The 23,192-nt window shown below is 33.6% G+C and overlaps 1 protein-coding gene across 1 annotated transcript; it reads left to right on the top strand.

Moving 5' to 3' along the window:
- The first annotated feature begins 2,642 nt into the window (after positions 1 to 2,642).
- Positions 2,643 to 20,158, top strand: LOC145157844 (protein FAR1-RELATED SEQUENCE 5-like). The gene is made up of 6 exons (XM_079076826.1): positions 2,643 to 2,867; positions 17,927 to 17,966; positions 18,396 to 19,197; positions 19,387 to 19,582; positions 19,698 to 19,706; positions 19,817 to 20,158. Exons 1-6 carry the CDS (start codon positions 2,643 to 2,645, stop codon positions 20,156 to 20,158), a joined length of 1,614 nt encoding a protein of 537 aa, XP_078932952.1.
- Positions 20,159 to 23,192: the final 3,034 nt, after the last annotated feature.

The raw sequence follows: 23,192 nt of genomic DNA, 5'->3' as shown, positions 1-23,192 counted from the left end.
TCGTTTTCTCCAACGATCATGACAAATGTTTTCAAAACCATGTCCAACAAGACTTACAACCAATGCAACAAAAAAAATTGTCATTTAAACCTGATAATCCATGTTTTCTAAATCCAAAATCGACACAATAATCGAGAGTTTCTTTTTCTAAAGGAAAAACTTATGTCAAAAATTTCAATCATTGGTTTTAGCATACATGAAAAAGATATTAATCAAAAGAGTTTTCTCAAGATCAAGTGTAAAAAGCATATGAGAATTTCTTGTGTGAAACTTCTAATGTAAGTACTTCTTCACAAGAAACATTGTCGGAGTCATCTAAATCTAAAGAAGTTAAAACTAATTCCAATGTTGAGTTTCCTAAGTGTAAAGCTGTAAAGTTTTTATGTTTTTGAGCTAATGATTAGTATTAAACGTTGTTGGGAACATTCACACAAAACTTAATCTCATTGTTAAAACACTGTCGTGGACGTCTTATACAAGTAATAAATTCACTGCTTGGTTTCACTAATGGGTAGCATAGGAAAGATGGGTTGAATCGTCATGGATAATGCCTAAAAGTCAATGTCATTTTTGTGTAAGGCATATACTAATTAAATGTAGTAAATAATAAGGAGGGGGAGGGTTGTCGTAAAATTAATAACTAAAACAACGGTGAAAATAACTAAAGTAATTCAATAATAAAAAGTGAATTCAGTTTTGATGTGACTTTCCTAATCATGCAATCTACTCAAACCTGGTCGACTAGGAACGACTAAGGTTTTTATCTTCAGAAATTGATGAAAATAGTGTTGAAACATAAAAGTGACTCTCTTAAACTTGAAGAGATCGGAAGTTGTCAACTGGATCCGCAGTCAAGCTCCCCACCGCAATCAAGGACTGCATCCGCAATTGAAGTCATCAAGCTTAGTTTTCGTTTTATCTGTTTTATGTCTTTACATTCCATTGTCCAGTATGCCTTGCATGACCACCTTAGAACAGATGTAACTTTGTAATCTTCGAGACTCTATAAATAGAGTACTCTTATTCTGAATGAAAACATCTCTCTCAATTATCTCTATCTTGAATATCATACTCTCTCTACTCTCTCATCTCTAAAGATCTTCATCTTATAATATTTAGATCGTTATCTCTTTGGAGCAAGTCAGCTTGACTTAATCACTAATCTTGATCACACTTACTAACTTGGATTGTGTGCAATCCTTGTTAAGAATCAGCTTATAGTGTCTTCTTGATATAATACTTGTTGTCATTTATATTTCCTTATATTTCCGCACCTAATTATCTAACTATCTAACTCTAACTTATTATTATTGTTGAGGTTTATGATCCACTGAGTTAAACTTCATTCCACATTATTACTTGTTCTAATGTTTGTTCAAGTGTGTTACTCAAGTTTTTCTCTCAACAACTGGTATCAGAGCCAAAGTGGTTGCTTTTTAAACAAGAACTCTGATTTTAAAAGGCCTTCTATACCACTGGAGCTCATTTCTTACAAAAAAAACAAATCTTTTAAAAAAACAAGGAAATATGGCACAAGTATCTCTAAATGTTTCCAATAGTATTGGAGGTTCCAATAGAGCTCCAATACTGGTGGCAAACGAATATCATCATTGGTCACAAAGAATGGAGAGATATTTACGAAGAATTGGAAGGGATGTATGGAAATCTGTAGAAGAAGGACCTCATGTCCCTGTTCTTACTCCAGTTCAAAACGATGCCACTCAAACTAGACTGGGAGGAGGTCAACTAGCCATGAATCGTCCCACCAAAGATGATCTTGATAAGATGGAAAATGATGTTGTTGCATTTTATGAGATATCATGTGGAGTTGCTCCTGACAACTTCGGCATCATCATAAATTGCAAATCAGCCAAAGAAATATGGGAGATACTTAAAAACCTGTATGAAGGCTCAGAACAGGCTCAAGATAAGAAACTTACAACCGCACTCAATGAATTCAACAACTTCAAAGATCATGCTGGTGAAAGTTTGGAAGACTCCTTCAAGAGGTTCAACTTAATTGTCACAAAGTTATCTAATGCGGGCACCATCCGAATCTCCAGTTTCTCAATGGATTGGGTAGACATTGGACCACAGCCAAGATGATCGTCCAATGAGATAGAAAAATTCCTTCTCTATCTCTCTACAAGCTTTATGGTGAACTGCAAGCAGAAGAATCTACCGTACTCAAAGACTGTGCTGACTTCGGAGGACCACTCGCTCTAGTAGCACAAGCCCCTCACACTCAATCTTACTCTCCCTCGTATGACAACTCTCCACAGTCATACGAAGCCGACTCAGAATACGATGATGAAGAGGAATTCCAAAATGCTATTGCTCTAGTTAGCCAACAGTTCAACAGGCTACCACCCTCATCGTTCCGAAAAAATTATCAATTTACTAAACCTCCTTTCAACTGCAACTTTAATTCTCAGAACCCTCACTCACGATATCCCAAAAATCCTCACCTAGCACCGCAATCTCAACCCAAAGAGGTACCTCAGCCTGTCAAGACAAGCGACTCCGGTACCTCCGTAGAAGAGAAAGCTGATGTTGTAATTTGTCACAAGTGCAACAAGGAAAATCAATTTGCAAACGATTGCAAAGCCAATGTAGTGAAAGACAGAGCATTCTATCTCCGAATGGCTCAAGAACTGGAAGAAAAGGAGAAAGAAAGGGCATATGTAGCCCAAGTGAAGAGAGACCATCAAGTATGGTTATCCGGAGATGAGGATGAAGACATCAACAACTTCAAGGGAAAAGGCAAAATCTGCATGATGGCCACTGCGGATGAGGATGGGTCAACCAAGCTGAAAAAGAATTACTGCTACATGGAAAAGGATGGCACTCTGAGCATCGTTGAGCAGGTAAAACTCATGATCCAAACTCTTAATTATAGCCTGCATGATTGTCAATCATTTCTTGACAACCTTAATGACACATGTGTTGCCGTCCTTTCAGACTATAACAAAACCCTAGATAAGAAGAACATTGCATCTCAAGAAATGTTCCATGTTAGAGGACGATTAGAAGACAAAAGACTCAAAGTTTCCATGCTAGAAAAGGACATAGAATTAGAAAAGGATGCAATAATGTTATATGAGACTCAATTAGGCATAACATTAAATCAGAGAGATTTAGCTCAAACTGAAATTGTACGTTTGAATCTTTTAATAGAAAAACTGTTCAATGAAAGTGAAGCTATTGAAAACCTTGTCAACAATGGAATCATAGATAACACCTATAATTGGGGTTGGTCAAATGGGTATCCTACCGCAAAGGATTCCTCACCCCGATTTAACAAAGACAGACTTTATGTCCCTTCGGAACGAGAGTTCCATTTCCCAGTCAATGACATAACCTTTCCCGAGGACATCAAAACTCATTTTGGTCGACTTCATAATTTGAGTAATAATTGTGTCATTGAGGAAATTCTTCCTGAATTTTCGGGTCACTCAAGTGATCAAATTCCTATCTCTGGCACAATTTATCCCAACTCTCAGACATCATCAGTTGCTGATGAAGAAATTATTATGGAACCAAAAGTTCACATGAACTTTCCATCACTGCCTTCAGACTGCAGTACCAGTCACTGCAATTCTGATCCGCAGTCAGACCAAGTGCCTCTGATTAATTGTCCCACAAAGAAAACAACTCTGACTTATGCTACGGTTGTCCAATTTTCCTTACCGCAGCCTACAATTAAGAGTTTAGTGACCATTCAGCCAATTCATCATGAGTTACCCATAGAAAATTTCGAGTATGGTCAATGCTCCCAGAATCCTGAACCTTCTAGTTCAGATGAATCAAGTCCTCGTGTTCAAAAGTTTTTTAATGGCTCTAAGAAACCGCAGTTGAATCTCAATGATTGCGGTTCTCCAAAAACTCAGGCAAAAATGGCCTTCAAAAGGGAACTTCAAACTTGTGGTAAAAAGTGGGAAATCTTTTCAAAAAAAAAAAACCACTCAAAGTTTCAAAACCCAAGAGCCCTGAAAAGCTTGTTTTCTCAAATTATTTTTCCAAAAACTCTACAGTCAAGAAAACAAACAAAAAGGGATGTACAGTTCGTCAAACCTTCTTAATTATCCCTTCTTTCTAGGATAATAATGAAAATGACGTAAGACAATTATATATGTACTTTATATAATTTCACCCTTTGCTCAACGGACTACAAAGGGATAAAGTTTCGTAAACTATATTTGTAAAGTTTTAACGAAATGGACGTTTTGTACACAAAATATATATAATTATATATATTTATAAGAAAATGTAATGTATTTTTGTAACCGTTTTTCATATTTTTACGTTTTCTCAAAACGTTGTATGTAAAAATATGCGAAATCGGTAGTAAAGTCGTTTCACGTTTTCAACGCGTTTTTTAAAAAATATAATGTATTTAAATGTTTGCGTTTTAACGTAAATTTTCTTGTTTGCTTCTTGAAAATGTAGGGGTATGAACTCACCTTAAGTGTAGTCGCGGTTACATAACGGGATAAAAATGGTGATCTTCGAGTTTAGAATACGGGAAGCTAGACGTATCCTTAGTTTAAACACATAAGAATGTGTGAAAGTATGAACTAACAAGAAAGTGTTTGTAAAACACTAGATAATAAGAACTTACAATGTATCCTAAGGAAGAAGCTTGAAGTATAAGTTACAGGGAATGTTTGCTCTTTGAGTTCGAGGTTTGGTATTTGAGAGAGAATAGAAGTGAATATGTTAACTGTGAAGGAGAAGTGAATCAAATTCGTGTATTATATATGAAGGAAGAGTGAAGTGATGGTGAGTTGATGTTTACATTGGAATGTGAAATTATTGATGGGTTTTGAGCATTCTAACACTCCTAAGTGTACATGCAACCCTAAATACCTTGGATCTATGTTTTCTCTATTATACATGCAATTATGAACTTTCCAAGGTATTACCCTATCTAGCATACAATACTTGATACTTGGGTAATCAAATGGATAGAATACATACATTTGTTTGATGTAGCTTGTCTCCATTAAGCTTGAGTGCCTAGTGCCCCAAGTGTGACACCTCAAATGGTTCACACAACACCAAATGCACATGGAATGACTTGAGAGAAATGGAACACTCCTTGAAATCGTCTAGCCCTCATATTCACACATTAGTGTACGATTTCTTGAGCCATGGGATTCTTTTATATGGTGGCTATTAGGGTTACACCATGTAACTCATAACTTTACCCATTCCTTATGCTCCATGGATTTTAACCTCCATGGAGTATCCATGGGTCACCCCATGGACTTAGTCCAACATAAGGAATCTTAGATCACAAGCCCACATATATAAGAATGAATGATTTACACAATCAACCCATATATTTAATTAGTCTCCTTTTGATCACTTAATTAATTCCAAATTAATTCTTGATCAATACTAATGAAATAACCTTATTAATATATTAGAACTTATAATATATTAACCAACCTTAAGTGTTATTTCTCTCATTATAGTCTATCCAAATGCATGATGCCATGCAACCCAAATGGACCATGCCGGGTCGGGTCAAGTCTTACCAATTATACTTATGGACTTAGACATTAATCCAACAGTCTCCCACTTGGATAAGTCTAAAACTATTATTGTGTATGACTTCAGGAACCGATCAGCAATCGAAGCTCTCAAAAGCTTCTGTCGAACTATGACCTTGTCGATGAACTCTGACCTTTGTCAATGACTTGTCCATTAGATAAGGGATCATATATTCCTCCATTCTAGATATCATATGGACTGAGACATGGATTATAATCATTCTCTCTGTCCATTTGTTGTTTCCCGATTTCCGATTTATGACGACTGACTAATTGAACAAATCAAATCAGTCCTGGCCCGGCCGAGCACTTACATTTGTCATCACCAAATCATCGAGGGGCCCACAGATATCGCTTTTATCCCGAAGGTAAAAGGAATGGATAAACTTCGACTCATATGGCTTGTTCTACTACTTGTTGAATCATACACAAAGGCACGTTTTATAACATCGAGTTACCAATGCGTTTTCGTGTAATCAATGTATAACCAACTCATAGTAACAACTCATATCTCTAGGTTTGAAGAATATAAGATATTATCGTCTCATGATCACTCGTGATAAAATCCATGAAGTGATTCCAATGAGCGCGGGTTGAATCCAATACTCAGAACTTATGAGCACTCATGAGTGTTGTAGCCCTTTGTCCAACATCTTAGACCTCTACAAGCCAACCCATGACAGTCTTGATTCATATCTACTTCCAACATATGACCGACTGTGGATGGTTTGAATAACTTAGTCCATCAGAACAATGACCTAGTTATTCTGGAAGTCAAAACATGCAAAGTGAAACACAATAATAATCGAATCCAATATGGTCTCAGAACTTATGAATATAAATAAAACACCTTTTATTTATCACCATATGATTACACATTATTCATTGTATACTGTTTCAGCTATCAACTTTATTCTTGAATTTAAAACAATACATGCTCCAAGCATGTACACTATGTTTTTCTAAACACCAGTCATGCCATACACCAAGTATGCATACTATGTTTGTTAATGATCTTTACTTTGTGAAATAGATCAATTGAACATAACTCCAACGATTCTCATTTCATATTCCCAATTCCTTACTGCAAATGCAAGAATTCCAAATTCATGCCATTTACTAAAATCTGTTAGATTCTAAACTTATATGCATTGAGCCTCTTGTAATGATTATGCACAAAGTCAGAAAGATTTGACAACAAACATTACAGAGCATTCCAAAGCAGATCAACTCCTTGGAAACATCCTTCTTGCATTAAGTTTCCTAATATTACACAGATTTATTGAACAATTTCTAACTTTGAAACATTTCCATATTCCATTTTGACTATCACTTCTGAACAAGAGTTGCTCCTTACAGATTATGTCAATATGGTCCTTCCAGAATTAACATTATACTTCCAACTGTCCTTGAGCAACCAATCTTTGGTAAACCTTAGATTGTCCTCGACAATTGCTTAATCATTTTAGTCATATCCAATTCTAGACCTTTTCCCTTCATAATGCCCCAGGCATTTGGAAAATTTTAGAAAGGATAAATATAGCACATGTAATCGATCCTATATCCGAAGCATATGGGACACGATTCATGATGTCTCACATAAAGACTAAACCAGTCTTTTGCTATAATATTTCCATTTCAATTTGCCAAGTTCTCAAAATTCATATTATGAAAAGGGATGCCGTAATCATAATCGAATTTTAGAACACAAATAATGGACCCATATATAGAATTTCCTTATGTTGAGCCATTCCAACATGAAATTCATATATATATCCTTGACTAAATACGATTAAAATCTCAATCTAAGCTTTTAGAATTGAAATGAAGTATAATTTCCTCTCCCTTAATTATAGCAAAACAACTTTTTCAACCCCTGCAGCCTCACGAATTGAAACTTTTGTTTTCTATAATTAACATTGCTAACTTGCAACCTTTATCATAATTATCATGCTCCCACTAACATGATGATTATTAGCATAACACTTATGCTCCCACTAGCTTTCACATGTAATCAGAAATCAGCTGGACTTCTAGAAATCAATACTTTATTGACTTTCTTACCAAAGTTCAGATTTCTGATACTAGATTGCTTTGATAAAACTTTATCAATATCATACACCTTATCTTAGATAGCTCACAGGTGTGTCTAAATAATTTTAAGAACTACGAAAAGGGATGCTGTAATCATATTCTCGATTGTTTAGACCTTTACCACTTCTCACAAGTCCATGTTAGTGTGTTGGTTAACCACACATGCTCCACTAACGACTTTGAGAATGCAAATATCACAATTGCTATCTAGCTAAAATCTACTTAGTGAAAGTGTTTCCTCACCATCATTTTCATGAATCGAAGAGAAGCCTTATGACACTTAGATTTTATGGTGTATGAGTTCCTATCCATATGAATTTTGTCAAAACCATAATCACAAGACAAGGTTACTGACAAATCCACACTTATATGGATTAAACTTGTGCAATCTTAAATTCTTGCCATTTGGCAGCTCAAGGGCCTGCCATTGCTTCCAAGTAGCTATGCAACCAATTGAGAACTCTCAGAACTCCTATGCAAAGCCATCTTGAATAGGCACAGACATGTCGACACGATAGGTTATAAACCTCAAGTCGTGTGCTAGTGAAGAACTTCAGGTTTTATTCTTGATTAGTTCTTGAGACTTTCAAGACCTTTAAGACTCCCACTGTCCTCTTGACATATAAGACTTTCTTGTCAGATATTCAAGAGATAGTGTGGATTCTAATCAAGACAAACACTTCACACAATTGGCCTTAGTTGGTCTTTATTTTATCCAAAACATCACAACTTACCAATTTCAAATGTACAAGAGTAGAAAACTTTTACTCTTACATTTGACAAGTGTTTTCAACCTTCTTTAAGACATGTCACTCAAGTCACAATCTTAGAGTATAACTCTAAGAATTGTTTTTGGAATGAAGTATAAATCATCTTCTTGATTTAACCACTTCAACAATTCATAGCTCCTCTTCTTAGCTACCAGAATGCACTTAGAGGATGAATTGTGATAAGGTCTCTTAATCATTAAGATGATTATATAGCATGATACTAAAGTACTCTCCCATCTTTTCAGATTTGAGAAACTTTTATCTTTCTGCCTAAGTTGATTCTTCTTATTCGCTCTGCCATACATTGAAACCTTTTCCAATGTCTCAGAATTACACTTAAGCTTGTAAGTATAACCATATTTACTGAACTTTAGTAAATAATGACGAATAGTCTTAACGATTATTTGTGGTGGGCTTGATTAGTGCACAAGAATGTGTACTCAATCCTTTACTTGACTCACACATCCATGTGAACAAGTAGTTAGTCTTAATTTTTCCAATGCTTGAAAGTTCTTATTCATCATGCTATACAACTTGCATGATTCCAAGTTTCTATCCAACTGAAACTTAGGTTATGAGAATCTTTCCTTATTTGGTAAATTTAGACACTACCACAAATGAAAGAATCAAATTCATATTTCCACTCTTGCTCTTAATGGAATCTTATAAGCAATAAAAGTTTTCACAAATGCCATTGTACGAATATTTTAAAATAAATAAAATCAAAAAAATTTTCCTTTTATTTTAAAACTTTGCGGAAAAACTATCCTTACAATGCAAAAGCACATGAAAACTTTGTTGTTATTTATTCCTAAGCAATATATCATAACTCTTAAGAAGTAGCTCAAGAATCCGATCTTCAAACTATGCGATAGAAATCCATCTACGCCATCAGATTCAACATATTCTTTCTTTAAGTTTCTTCACTTTTTCTTTGATTCTTAAAACATCAACATGTGACCCAGTCACATCATGCATCAAGAATCTCATAATAGAAACTTCGCAGAGTTAGATAGTGGACTTTACCTGAAGTAGAGTCAAACTTATTGACTTTAACATCCTTAGGTAAATTTGGCAGCTTCGCAACCAATGCCCCTTTCTTTGGCAATGGACCCTTGATAATGGGACTATCTCAGACTTAGCCTCTCTCTTTACCATTTGGTCAACCAAGTTGACTATGGTCGATCCCTTTCCATAGGGAAGAGAGAGCTTTACTGGATATCCAATGTCACCATTGTCAATGTCCATAAAGTTTTAGGAAGTTGACCTTAGCAAATAGATAAGATCATTATGGGTCTTGTCATAGTCTGTTTCATAGAATTCCCAAAGGAACTCACTATGTGACTTAGAAAATAGTTGAGTCACCAACTTTCTCAAGACTTTGACACCCAACTCTCCCGGCTTGTCAATATCTGACTACATCTCCAAGATGTGATCACATATAGACCTTTGCTTGCCAATAGGGCTTGAGTGACCTTAAACTTTGCAGGAACTTGTGGGTTAGGGAGAATAACTGGAGGAAGTGAAAGAAGTATGATTTCCATGGGACATCATCTTCATTTAGGAAAGCTTGTTTCAAGAGATTTGGGAAGATCATCTTTTGGGAGATATTCAAGAGAGTTGATTTAAAGTCCTTAATATAACACCCAATATGAAATATTAAGGCTAGGACCCAACACAATACTTTTATAACTTGGAAGAGGGATGACGTAATCCAAGCTATAAAATATTTGAAGGTAGGTGAATGACGATTCACCAATTTCCACCAAGATAAACGAAATGTAATATTAGGTTTTAATTGGTTTTGAAACTCCTAGATCTTTGAGATTCATTGAACTTTTCAATGGCATGCTTCAATCTCGAGTGTGCCCTTCAGGTTTTGTGACTGGGATGCCGAGGATCACAAAACAAGGTGTGAATAACCATGCAAATATACTTGGTACCCTTAATATTTACCCCTTAATCGATGTGCCGGTTAACCACACACGCTCCACCGATACTATGATAAATATTAAGTTACCCTTTTCCTACCTTGTTAAGTCCAGGTTAGTGTGCCGGTTAACCACACACGCTCCACTAATGACTTAAGCAAAGTGCAAAGTGTAATTTCATGGGTTAGCACCAAATTCACATTTTCCTAAGTAACTAAGATTGGGAATTTATAAATGTTTAGTTACTTAGTATTTATCATTAATACTTTTAATGAAGGGAGAATTATAGTCCTTGTCCTACCCGTTCGGCTAACGACCCTCCACCAGTCAAGGAAGCGGTGGGTGAGAGTGGACACCCATTAAACTGCCATTTTATAGGCAGTAATCTTATACCCCCCTTATAGACCGGCTTCGTGAATGAGGCCTACTAACGGTAAGACTGACTTTACTCTTATACACATATATATAAATATTATTAACTTATAATATTATAAAGTATAAGGGTTTGAATTTTAACTTTTAAAATTCTAAGGGCTAACTTGGAATTAAAGTATTCATAAGTGAAACTTTTCAAATTCCAAAACTTGAGGGCAAGTTTTGAAACTATTTAAAACTAATTAATTCCATAACTTATGAGTTTAAAGTAGTTTTAATTAAAAAACTCTTCAAGTTCCATAACTTGAGGACAAGTTATGGAAGACTTTAAACTAATAAAAGAATGTAACTTTTCTTTATTTTGTAACTTATGGAATTAATTAAGGTTACACATTTTATTACTTAATGAAGTGACTCTTGAACCTCCATAACTTGAGGACAAGACTCTTCATTTTTGTAACCATTGCCAAATTTTATGAGTTTTATGAAACTTAAATGTGACTTTTCATATAACTTGAGGACAAGTTACAAAAACACATTTTAGAATCAACTCTTAGATTAAAATGGATTGAAAACACATAATCAATTAGCTTTTCTATTAATCTAAGCAACTCATAAGAACAAGATAATTCAATCAAACTTTTTCATGTAATTAGACTAACCATTAAACTAATACAAAACATGAATCTATTGACAATTATCTTTGAAATTGGATTAGAATGAACATTACCACATCAAAAACAGGTTTATAGGTTCAAAAACAGCTTATGGTAATGTTCCTAGTCCATTTCTAGCCAAAAAACTCGAAGATATGCTGTCAGGGGCTCCTACTCGTCGAGTGTATGAACCTACTCGACGAGTAGGATGACTTTCTTCATGGACTCGGCGAGTTCATCAGTGGACTCGGCGAGTCCAGTGCCCAGAATGCCCGAAATTCGACTTTTTCAGCATTTTTCAGCAATTTGCATCAAGTATAATTGAAAACAAGCCTAGGCTCTGATACCACTGATGGGTTTTGAGCATTCTAACACTCCTAAGTTGACATGCAACCCTAAATACCTTGGATCTATGTTTTCTCTATTATACATGCAATTATGAACTTTCCAAGGTATTACCCTATCTAGCATACAATACTTGATACTTGGGTAATCACATGGATAGAATACATACCTTTGTTTGATGTAGCTTGTCTCCATGAAGCTTGAGTGCCTAGTACCCCAAGTGTGACATCTCAAATGGTTCACACAACACCAAATGCACATGGAATGCCTTGAGAGAAATGGAACACTCCTTGAAATCGTCTAGCCCTCATATTCACACATTAGTGTACGATTTCTTGAGCCATGGGATTCTTTTATATGGTGGCTATTAGGGTTACACCATGTAACTCATAACTTTACCCATTCCTTATGCTCCATGGATTTTAACCTCCATGGAGTATCCATGGGTCACCCCATGGACTTAGTCCAACATAAGGAATCTTGGATCACAAGCCCACATATATAAGAATGAATGATTTACACAATCAACCCATATATTTAATTAGTCTCCTTTTGATCACTTAATTAATTCCAAATTAATTCTTGATCAATACTAATTAAATAACCTTATTAATATATTAGAACTTATAATATATTAACCAACCTTAAGTGTTATTTCTCTCATTATAGTCTATCCAAATGCATGATGCCATGCAACCCAAATGGACCATGTCGGGTCGGGTCAAGTCTTACCAATTATAGTTATGGACTTAGACATTAATCCAACAATTATCTCATTGGGAAGTTAAGTATCCAATCAAGTGGCTACACATGTGGCCAAGTGGGTGATTAAAATAATATAATCTTAGGTATGAAAATATGTTCTAAGCTTCACATTTGGCCTAAAATAGGAGTTTAGAGGGTCTAAGTTATGAAAAATATGAGTTTTAGGAAATTCCCAACGTCAAAATCTCTTAAAATGATGAAAAAGTCTGGCCAAAGTTTCGGAGTGGGTCCGAAGCTGCGAGGGGTTCCGAAGTCAAACTGCAGCTTTCAGAGTCGATTAGCACATTCCGGAGTTGAGGTGCGGAGTTAGCAGGTCCGGGGTGGATTGGCCTTCTGAAAGGGCAAGGCTTCCGGAATGCGAGAGTGGCCGGAGTGGAAAGTTTTCCGAAACAGAAGGGAGGTCCGAGATGCGAGATTTCCCGGTTCCGTAGAAGGTCCGAAGTCAACCAAAAATTCTGGAGTCAACAAAAAGTTCTGAAGTCAGCATCCATGTTCCGGAGTCAAATGACTAGTTCCGAAGTCAGCCTTCAAGTTCCGAAATGGGCTTGCTCTTTTGGGTTTTCTACTCTCGTTTTGGGCTGTTTTCAACTAAGGAAGGGATGGAATGATGTTGGTGTTTATGGGAAAAGTTGAAAGAGATTTGAGAGATTTGGGAGAGATGAGAGAGAGAGAGATGTGGAGAGATTTGAGATATAGAGAGAGATTTGGGAGCGATTTGAGATAGAGAGTGTTTAGAGATATGGCTTTTGTAGCTTTTCTTATGGTTTTCCCCGTAGTGTTAGGATTATGAATTCAATTACGCTGTGTTATGAGTGTTCTTTAATCCCAAGGATACACAATTTAAACTTTCCGAGTGATGCTTTGTATTAAAATTTTAAGTTGTACATTGGGAAACATAAAGTAAACCATAACATAATAGTACTAGTTGACTTTGTTTGACCCAAAAATTGACGGTTGTCACACTAGGTACCATTAACTTATTTTATTCCTCAATCCATCCATCATGAAATTTAACTAGAACAGAGCTCAAACCAGATAGTTAGTTACGGTCAAACGTTGTGATCTGTGTGTGAAGTGTTGTTCAGATAAATAATGTTTAACAAAATTAAGAGAGAGGGACATTACACTAGAGAAATAGAAAGAAAAAAAAATGAGGGCCAATTTAGAAAAGTTACAACTTGATGGGGAAAAGTCCCTTTTTTTCTTATTTTCTCTATTAAGTTATTATTACAAAAAAGAAATATGCATATATAGCCTACCAAATCTTTCAGTTGTTGAAAATTCATAAACATGGAGAAAACTGTTTGTTGGAGTGTGTGAAGGGAAAGATTGACATTTAGGCATATGCAAACAATTTATTTGGTCCAGAAGAGAAAGTGTTTATATATACAAAACTTACTCTAAACAACTATCTCCTTATGTTCGAGACCGAACAAACCGTTTGAATAAGTCTAAATACCATTTTACCCTTGCATACCAAAAAAGAAAGTTCAACATATTCATCAACTTTAACACGAATGAAGTTGGGAGGGAAAAAATAGGTAAAGGGCTAGTGTCTTAATAGATAAAGTCATGTTTTTTTTTTTGCTTTATCCATTAAGACATTTCTATCAATATCAAGTCAAAAGAAAACATCATTATATAGGATCCAAGCTTAAGTGTTAAACCCATTAATCCTGTTAAGTAAAAAAAACATTCCCAAGCCATGTCCCTACTCCCTATTGAATCCATAAAGTAAGAGAAACAATATCATAGACATGACTACTTTCACACAAAATAGAGAAATTTAAGAAAGGGAAATTGGAATACAAAGCATACTTACACGTCATCCATATCATCGGGATCTTTAGGAGCCAGAATCTCATTATCAAATAGGGATTGAGCTGCAACATCATCTTGAAGAAGAGAAATCAAATAGGGAGTGAGGTTAATGTATTGGGCATAACTCATTGCGGTTATATGATAGTTATATGCCAAAAGCCATCGTATGATTGCTCGCTTGGCCCAAATGTCCTCGTGATCTAAGATCATGCCATCTTCTTCATAAATAATTTATGAAGCCTCATATAACTCTTCGACAAAAAGATAGCCATGAAATAAAGCGTGCACTCTACATTTACAATATATATATATATATATATATATATATATATATATATATATATATATATATATATATATATATATATATATATATATGGGTGTGGTTCAATAGAGAACCATAATTAACCAATGAACCAAGGAACCAATCTTTTTTTCAACTTTTAGAACTTATTTTTTATCAAAAAAAAAACAAAAAATACAGAAATTCATAACTTTTTATCATTTTTCCAATGATATCAAATTCGATTTTTTTTACGTCAAATTCACAATGTGAATCTTTGAAAATTCACAATGTGAATTCGGATTCACACGGTGAATCCGAAAAATATTTTTCACATTCACAATGTTAATATATGAATTTAGATATTTTTAGATTTTTTTTTCGATAAAGAATAAGCTTTAGAAATTGAAAAAAAGATTTGGTTCCTTGAGAACCAATAATTATGGTTCTTTATTGAACTTTTCCCTATATATATATATATATATATATATATATATATATATATATATATATATATATATATATATATATATAGGCTTAGGTTATTCTATTCAAAGTAATTATTGTGTTATTGTATGTATAAATGTGGGCCAATCATTTTATTTATTTTAAGAAAGTGATTAATACATATTATTGAATTAAATATAATTGATAAATACCATCAAATTTAACTAGAAGGGTATTTTAGTCAATTAATATAGATTTAATAAAGGAAATTTGCAGATTTTAAGGGATCATAGATTCTATTAATTTTAAAAATCCGATTTTACGAATTATAATGTTTTTAATTCGGACATTCTGACAGAATATGTTTGAGTATGTTCAAAAATAAAATTATTCTAGAACCATAAAATAATAAAAATATTCTTGAACATATTTCTTGATCATGACTTTAAAAATTTCTTGTAGAATAACAAATTCTCGAACCAGCAATTGAAGAATTAAAACAAAAATTACATTATTTCTTATAGAATACATGTAACAATTGCTAAGAATTACATTTATTTTTAAAGAATAAAACTAAAAACTTTCAAATTGGGAAAAAAACATCAAAATCTAACAAAGACACTAATATATTCTAAAAGAATAATGTTGCTAAGAGGCGTCGTTCAAATTTCGTGGTCTGTTCTTCAAGCATCAGCTTCTGTGGAAACAAATCCAATGAATAAATTAGTGAGAAAATATCCATATTCCATTCCAATATAATTGGAATTCGTGATTCCATTATGATAGAATTGGAATTCATTTACCAATAATTATATTAATTCGGGGCATTCTAACAGAATATGTTCATGATTATCATAAAAAATATTTTTTTCTGATAGAATACTATAAACTAAGAAATACCATTCAGTTGAAGCATTTTAGCGAGCACTTGGTGTGCATCAAAACAACTTTCAATTTCCTGTAAAAATTAAACAATCAGAACAAATTCCCAATTCACCAAAAATATTACACCTTGAAAGAATTAGACAATAAACCTAAACACATCCAAAATTTCTTTGATTTCTGTCAAACAATCAACCCAAACATCCATTCTATATATTGAAATCAAATCAAATTAAAAAAAACCCATTTGAGGATTCAACTTCATTGGTTTACAGTAAATCAATCTAAAGTACACCTACAAACAAGAACACGTTTGTGTTTCCTTTCCTTCCCTGTCAAACACCCAATCCAAATACCCATTGGTTTCTATCAAATGAAACAAACCCAAACACCCCAATGATTTCTATCTAACAGTCAAACAAAAAGAAAAGGGAAGAGAACCTGTTACTGATCGGAGCAACACCCCTCACAACCCCTCTTCTTCTTCTGTCGAGCAAACCCACCGAGGACCCCGACTTCTTCACTTCTGCTGATCGCGACACCCCACCATTTTCCTTTCATCCCTTCAACTTCGTCAAACCACGGAGACGACCTCCCTTGTCGCCGATTGAAATCAATCCTCCTTTATTCGCACCTCTGATTCGGAGGAGAAAGAGCGAAATCTCGCTGCCTCGTACCTTCCTTCCTCGTGACTTTTATTTAAATGTTGTTCCTCAACTCGCGATTAGATAAAGGTTGCAGCTCCGGATTACCGACAGCCATAACAGCGTATGGCGGGTGGAGATCGGCGGCAACAACAAATGATGGTGGTGGTGATCTTCTGTTTTGGAGCTAGGGTTAGGAAGGATCGAATGGGATAGAATACAGTGTTATTTATTGTTTTAAAAAGGGATAAAGGTAGCTCAAAGTAATTACCATAATTATAGGAGTGTATTTGTAGAAATTATTTATCAAATTACTAAATTACCCTTATTTATTTGTTTGATTATTTATTTATTTTTTAAATTTTGATTGGTCCACATTTATGCATACAATAACACAATACTTACTTTAAACACCTGAACCTATCTCTCTCTCTCTCTATATATATATATATATATATATATATATATATATATATATATATATATATATATATATATATATATATATATATAGAGAGAGAGAGAGAGGTAAGTTCAATTGAGAAAATAAAAAAGGTTGAGAATGGGGGAATCATTCTCAGCCAATCATTTATCTAACATGTAAACCTTAAAAACTGTGCGTGTCATTTTTTCATTAAGGGTATCTTTGTAATTTGGCCACTTTTTTACATTGAACTTACCTGTTCTTCGTATTCACTTTCCATTTTGATGATACATTTAGCTCGTTTGAATCAGATATAGAGGAATTCATTATTAATATTCTTTTCTTTATATGACTCGTTAACAATTATACGTATTTTTTCCATTAATCGTGAAGTTTCGCATCTGTATTTCATTTTTCTTCTTCGTATTCAGTTTCTGATTTGATCAAGTCTATATATCGTTTGAATCGGATATATCGGAGTTCATTATCAAGATTATTGCTTTATATAATTCATTAGGGATTACGTATATTCTTTCCGTTTAACGTGAAGGTTCGAATCTGTATTGCAGTTGTTTCATCAGATTTTTGTTCTATAGTTTGAGATCTCTATTTCAATTTTATGATCTGATCGGAGCTGATTTAATTTTCAATCAGATGTATCGTTTTAGTTTTTACGCTATGAAGTGAGAGAGATTGCTTAATTGATCAGGTTTTCATATGATCTTTATTGCAATTGCATCATCTGATCGAAGCTGATTTAAGTTTCTTTCAGATCGTTTGTACGCTGAGGTGAGATATATCCGAAATTAATCAGGTTTTCATATCTACGACTTTTTTGTGTCTTTTGTTTTAATTTTGTTGTCGTTCAGTTTTTATTTTATTTTATCATGATTTTTATCGATATTAAGATTCTTTTTGTTGTTTTCTACAGATCATTTGGTTTATTATGTCAAATTCTAGTGTTATTGATGGTGAGTTGTATTCTTCGATGTGTGAGAGTAAAGAACAAGATGTTGAGAACTCGTTTTTTGAAGTTATCACTTATTGAATTATTATTTTGTTTTTAATTTTGTTGATTATCATGTATTTACATATGAATATGCTAATCTGAATAAATTGTTGTATTATTCATATATGAATAAACGTGTGCTAATTCTAATTTCAAATTTAATATTATTTTCGTTTTATTCATATATGAATAAGTTATGTTTATTTTATATATTTTGAATCCTCGTGAATTTTATGTATTCATATATGAATGTTTTATTAATCCATTAATAAACATTGTTTTTTGTTTTATTCATATGAATTTCATGTATTGATATATGATTGTTTTATTCATATCTGATTGTTTTATTCATGCATTAGTATATTGATTTGGATTTATAATTTTTTATCAGGTGAATCTTCGAGTTCAGTAGATGATGCACAATATTGTGGTAATGTAATTGGAGATCATGTCTATAAGCCAGATTTACCTGTTCAATTTATTCCATTTAAAGGTTTAATCTTCAAATCATTAGAGTTGGCCATCAAAATGTATTATGAGTATGCTGAAATTAGTGGTTTTGATGTGAGACTGAGCACACAGTCACGGTTTGATAACAAGATTATAAAGAAGAAACAAGTTATATGTAATCGTGGTGGCAAACAGATAAAGAAATCTTGTGACACATTAGGTACAAGTGGTGTTAGGAGGAAACGAAATTCAAATTCAAGAGTTATTGGTTGTCAAGAAAAGATTATATTTGAATATATGTATGGAACTTCATATTATAAAGTTTTTCAGTTTGATGAACTTCAAAACCATCCACTTGAGAAGAGAATGGATTTAAAAAAAGCGAGGCAAATATCATATTCAGAAAAAGATTTTATAGTGCGTGCTTCCACATCAAAAATAGGTCCAACTATGGCTCATAAGTTGAGGGCAAGTCTGAGAGGTGGGTATGAGTTTGTAAAGCCCAAAGTAGTTGACTATAAAAATTTAATGAGAGATATCAATAGGGTTATATGTTATAAAGATGCCGAAATGATAGTAAACACAATGAATGATCGTCGAGCTCACTATACAAATTACTCATTTGAGTTTAATTGTCAATATGATATTTTGGACTCTACGTTTTGGGCTGATGAAATGGAGAAGGCATATTATGCTGAATTTAGTGATGTTATCTCGTTTGATGCGACTTTCCGAACAAACAAGTAAGTTATTTTATCTACTTTTTTATAGGTTATTCATATATGAATATTATAACTTTATGTTTAATGTTTTTTTTAATATATAAAATATTTTAATAATATACTGTAACTGTATTCATAAATGAATAGCTTTATATTCACTTATGAATACATCAAAAATTGACTTTAATGAACACTTTTTTTGTGTTATAGGTATCGAATGGTTTTTGTTCCATTTACTGCTATTGACCATCATAAAAAATCAATTACTGTTGGAGCGGGGTTGCTAAGCAATGAAAGCATTGAGTCCTACTCTTGGTTGCTTAAAGCGTTTCATAAAACTCATGTGAAAGTACCAACACTTGTTTTAACCGATCAAGATGTTGCAATAAAACAAGCTATTGAGAATGTGTTTCCTAATTCAAAGCACCGATTATGTATGTGGCATATAATGAAGAAGTTGAAAAACAAAGTAGTATTCTAATATATTTCAAATATGTTACATAGTGTTTACTAATTTATAGATGAATATAGTAATTTTTTTGAAATATTAGTATATTCATTTATGAATATTTATTATTATTTTACTTATTAATATTTATTCATTTATGAATAACTATAGAAGTTTATTTTTTTAATACAGATATTAGATGATTTATTTACGAACACAGACTTTAGAAAAAGATTCACGAAGCTTGTTTGGGACATTAATATGAAACCTGATGTCTTTGAGGTGAAGTGGGGTTTGCTTATGAAGGAATTCAATCTTGAAGACACGAGATGGTTTAAAGAGATGTTTACAAAACGTGATTCATGGATACTTGGATATTTTAACGATATTCCAATGTGTGGGTTGATGAAGACTACATCGAGGTCAGAGAGTATGAATTCATTCTTTAATACCTACTCAGAAAGTGGTAATTTACTTTTGAATTTCATGATGAATTACGACACTGCCATTCAAAAGCAAAGGAATACTCAATGAGAGCTTGATAAGGCATCAAAGAAAGCATCTTATAAAATGCAAACACCTCGAGAAATAGAACTACAAGAATCAAAAGTTTATACAAGTACATTATTTTTTGAGGTGCAAAAGGAAATATATAAATCAAGTTTTTTCTGTACATACTCTTATGTTGGTATTGAAGATGGGTGACCCTACAAACACCAATCAAATTCAACCCTCACCCTCTCTCTCTTCTCGGAAAAAGTGTAACAAGGCTCCGGTGGAGACCCCCTAGCGAGAGCTAGGGGTGGTGTTCATTGATCGCTGGCAAGGGTAGCGAGCTCAGTGGCGACCCCCACTACTCTTAGTGTTATAAAACACAATATACTTTGAAATTTTTCACGGGCACGACAATATCATTGAAAATTGCTTTAGGAGGACATTGCTACAATTAGGGGAAAAAATCAAGCTCCAACGTTGTAATAGAAGAAATGAAAGTATAATATTATGAAAATCAAATTTAAAAAAATATATATATGTGATGTTATTTCTTACATTTAACTCTAAGAGGTTGAAAATTTTGGTGTTGTTGGCCGGTATAAGAATTGATAATATTTCCATATGATGATTTAAAGATAGAAATTACAAGGTTCTCAATGAAAAACATAAAAACTACAAAGAAGAAAGGGGAGAATAAATACTAGCTAAGACAAAACCCTAATGGGCTAAAGCCTAAAGAGCCCATAAACATGTCAGCTAATAACATATAGGCTATCACCCCCCCCCCACAAAATCAAAATGTCACAGCAATAAGCATTGAGATTTTTTCACACAAGAATCGAAATCGAGATGCCATAGAGCCTTCGTAAAAATATTCGCAAGCTGCAAGGTTGATGAAACAAACGGAAACGATATGGTTCCGAGTTGTAAGTAATGACGGGTGAAGTAACAATCAGTCTCAATGTGATTCATCTGCTCATGGAAAATAGAATTCTTTGCAATTTGTATCACACTTTTGTTATCACAATGCAGGGGAGTAGGTGAAGAAATGTGAACTCCCATATCCGCAAGCAGCCACCATAACCAGATAATCTCACATGTAGTCACAACCATAGCATGATACTCAGTCTCCGTGGAAGATCTAGAGAGAACGTCCTATTTCTTGCTCTTCCATGAAATGATAGACTCTCCAAGAAATACGTAAAATCCGGTGGTGGATTTACGGTCATGACGATCTCTATCCCAATGAATACTCTCCATAGTATTTTAATCTTTGTATTCTGTTCTATAGTTCTTCTGAATATGTAGGGTAAGTTTTAGACATGTCACAACAGTACTATCACTCCCAAACACATGTTCGTCATATCTCAAATCAATATAGTTGATCGGGCTATATTATATCCAGATATGATTACATAACTGCCTAGGTTTGACTATAGTGCTCAACATCCAAATACTTTTAAGTTCTTATGACTGTGATATTGTACTTGTAGGTATGAGTGTTAGTATACTTCTTATAAAATACTTAAATCTTTAAAAAGTATACTTGTAGTCAGAGCTCCTTGCCCCAATGTATTTATAGTTTGTATATCTTTTATGGATTGATATACTGAGTTCACTATAAACATTGCTCTGATACCAATTTGTCACACCCCTAAACCAGACGGCGGAAACATCTGGGGGTGGAGGACTTGAATTGTAGTATCACAACACATGCATCATAGTAATCAAAGTACAAACAACCATTGCATTTAAAAGGTATAAGTATTTACATGTGTTCAATCATTGTATATTGAACCAAAATATAGTTATACAAAAGAAGATATGACTCAACAAAGCTCCATCTTCTCAAAAAGCTCGGGGAGTACCTGTGTATTATTTCCCTGAGAATACAAGTAATTTGAAAAGAGAGTATCAACATAAAGTTGAGTGAGTGCATAAGTGTTTATGTTTGAAAGAGTATCTCTGTATCTTGTATATGTAAACTATTCCAGAAAATCCTATATTTTCTATTGTATATGAAAAGTAGTTTTGTTCCCATAAAACCGTTCTCTTTGTATCAATGTTTTGTATTTGTATTCCTTTATGAAAACTTGTAACTGAGAGTGTGCCTCGCTCCGCCAGCTGTTATTGAAAACTGTATTGAACCATTGTAGTTTGTATTCTGAAAACTGGTACTTTGAAGGTGTACTTTCGTTTACTTGTTTATACACTAACGTATTGTTAATATCTTTTTAATGAGTTCTTATAACCATACTACGACGGATGGCCTGAAACAAACGCTTTGTGGGCGTTTAAACTGTTGATAACAATTGCCACTCATCGGCGTGTATGCTTGACTGTAGCTAGCAGCTTGAGTGCGGGGTTGTCAATCCCGATATAGATCTACACACAACTTGTTTCGATCCCCGGCTGGAGATTCTGGTTATAATGTCAGGGATATACCTTGATTGTCTAAAATGAATTAAACAACCTGAATTGAATGTCTCATAAAAAGCATATAAACGTTACATGTATATTTGTTATGAAAACCCAATCATTCTGAAATAAATGATTGACAGTATGTTCTTGATTTAGTATTCCGAACACGTATGTTCTTGAATCAAAACCCAATCATTCTGAAATAAATGATTGACAGGATGTTCTTGATTTAGTATTTCAAACATGTATTTGATAAGTGTAAGCCTTGATTTGTTCTGTATCAAAACTCTAGTTTCTTGTAAGACTGTGTATTGTTGTATCATGAATTATTGTTCTATGTATAAATTATACCTATTATAATTTATATGTACATTCTGAATGTGTATATAACCATGTTTGCATGAAATCCCTTGCTCAGCATGTTACAAAGGTAGTTAAACTGATCAAATAACTATTATATTTATATACATATACAATTTTATATTTATAAGTAAAATTTAAACGACACTCGGACAAATAACCGGTACTATAAGCCCACATCCAAACAAGGAAAAGGACCCGGAATGAGTTATCAGTCCTAAGCCTCTTAAATCTTAGTTATATACATATATATATATATATATATATATATATATATATATATATATATAAA

Source organism: Lactuca virosa, chromosome 2, assembly GCF_052849685.1.
Source record: "Lactuca virosa cultivar CGN04683 chromosome 2, Lactuca_virosa_CGN04683_v6, whole genome shotgun sequence".
In the NCBI taxonomy this organism is placed as follows: domain Eukaryota; kingdom Viridiplantae; phylum Streptophyta; class Magnoliopsida; order Asterales; family Asteraceae; genus Lactuca; species Lactuca virosa.
This window is presented reverse-complemented; position numbering and strand designations above follow the sequence as displayed.

Coding starts and splice junctions, on each gene's coding strand:
- LOC145157844 (XM_079076826.1), top strand. CDS start 2,643: ATGGCTCAAGAACTGGAAGAAAAGGAGAAAGAAAGGGCATATGTAGCC. Junction 17,967..18,395: donor AAATTCTAGTGTTATTGATG/GTGAGTTGTATT, acceptor ATTTTTTATCAG/GTGAATCTTCGAGTTCAGTA. Junction 19,198..19,386: donor GCGACTTTCCGAACAAACAA/GTAAGTTATTTT, acceptor TTTGTGTTATAG/GTATCGAATGGTTTTTGTTC.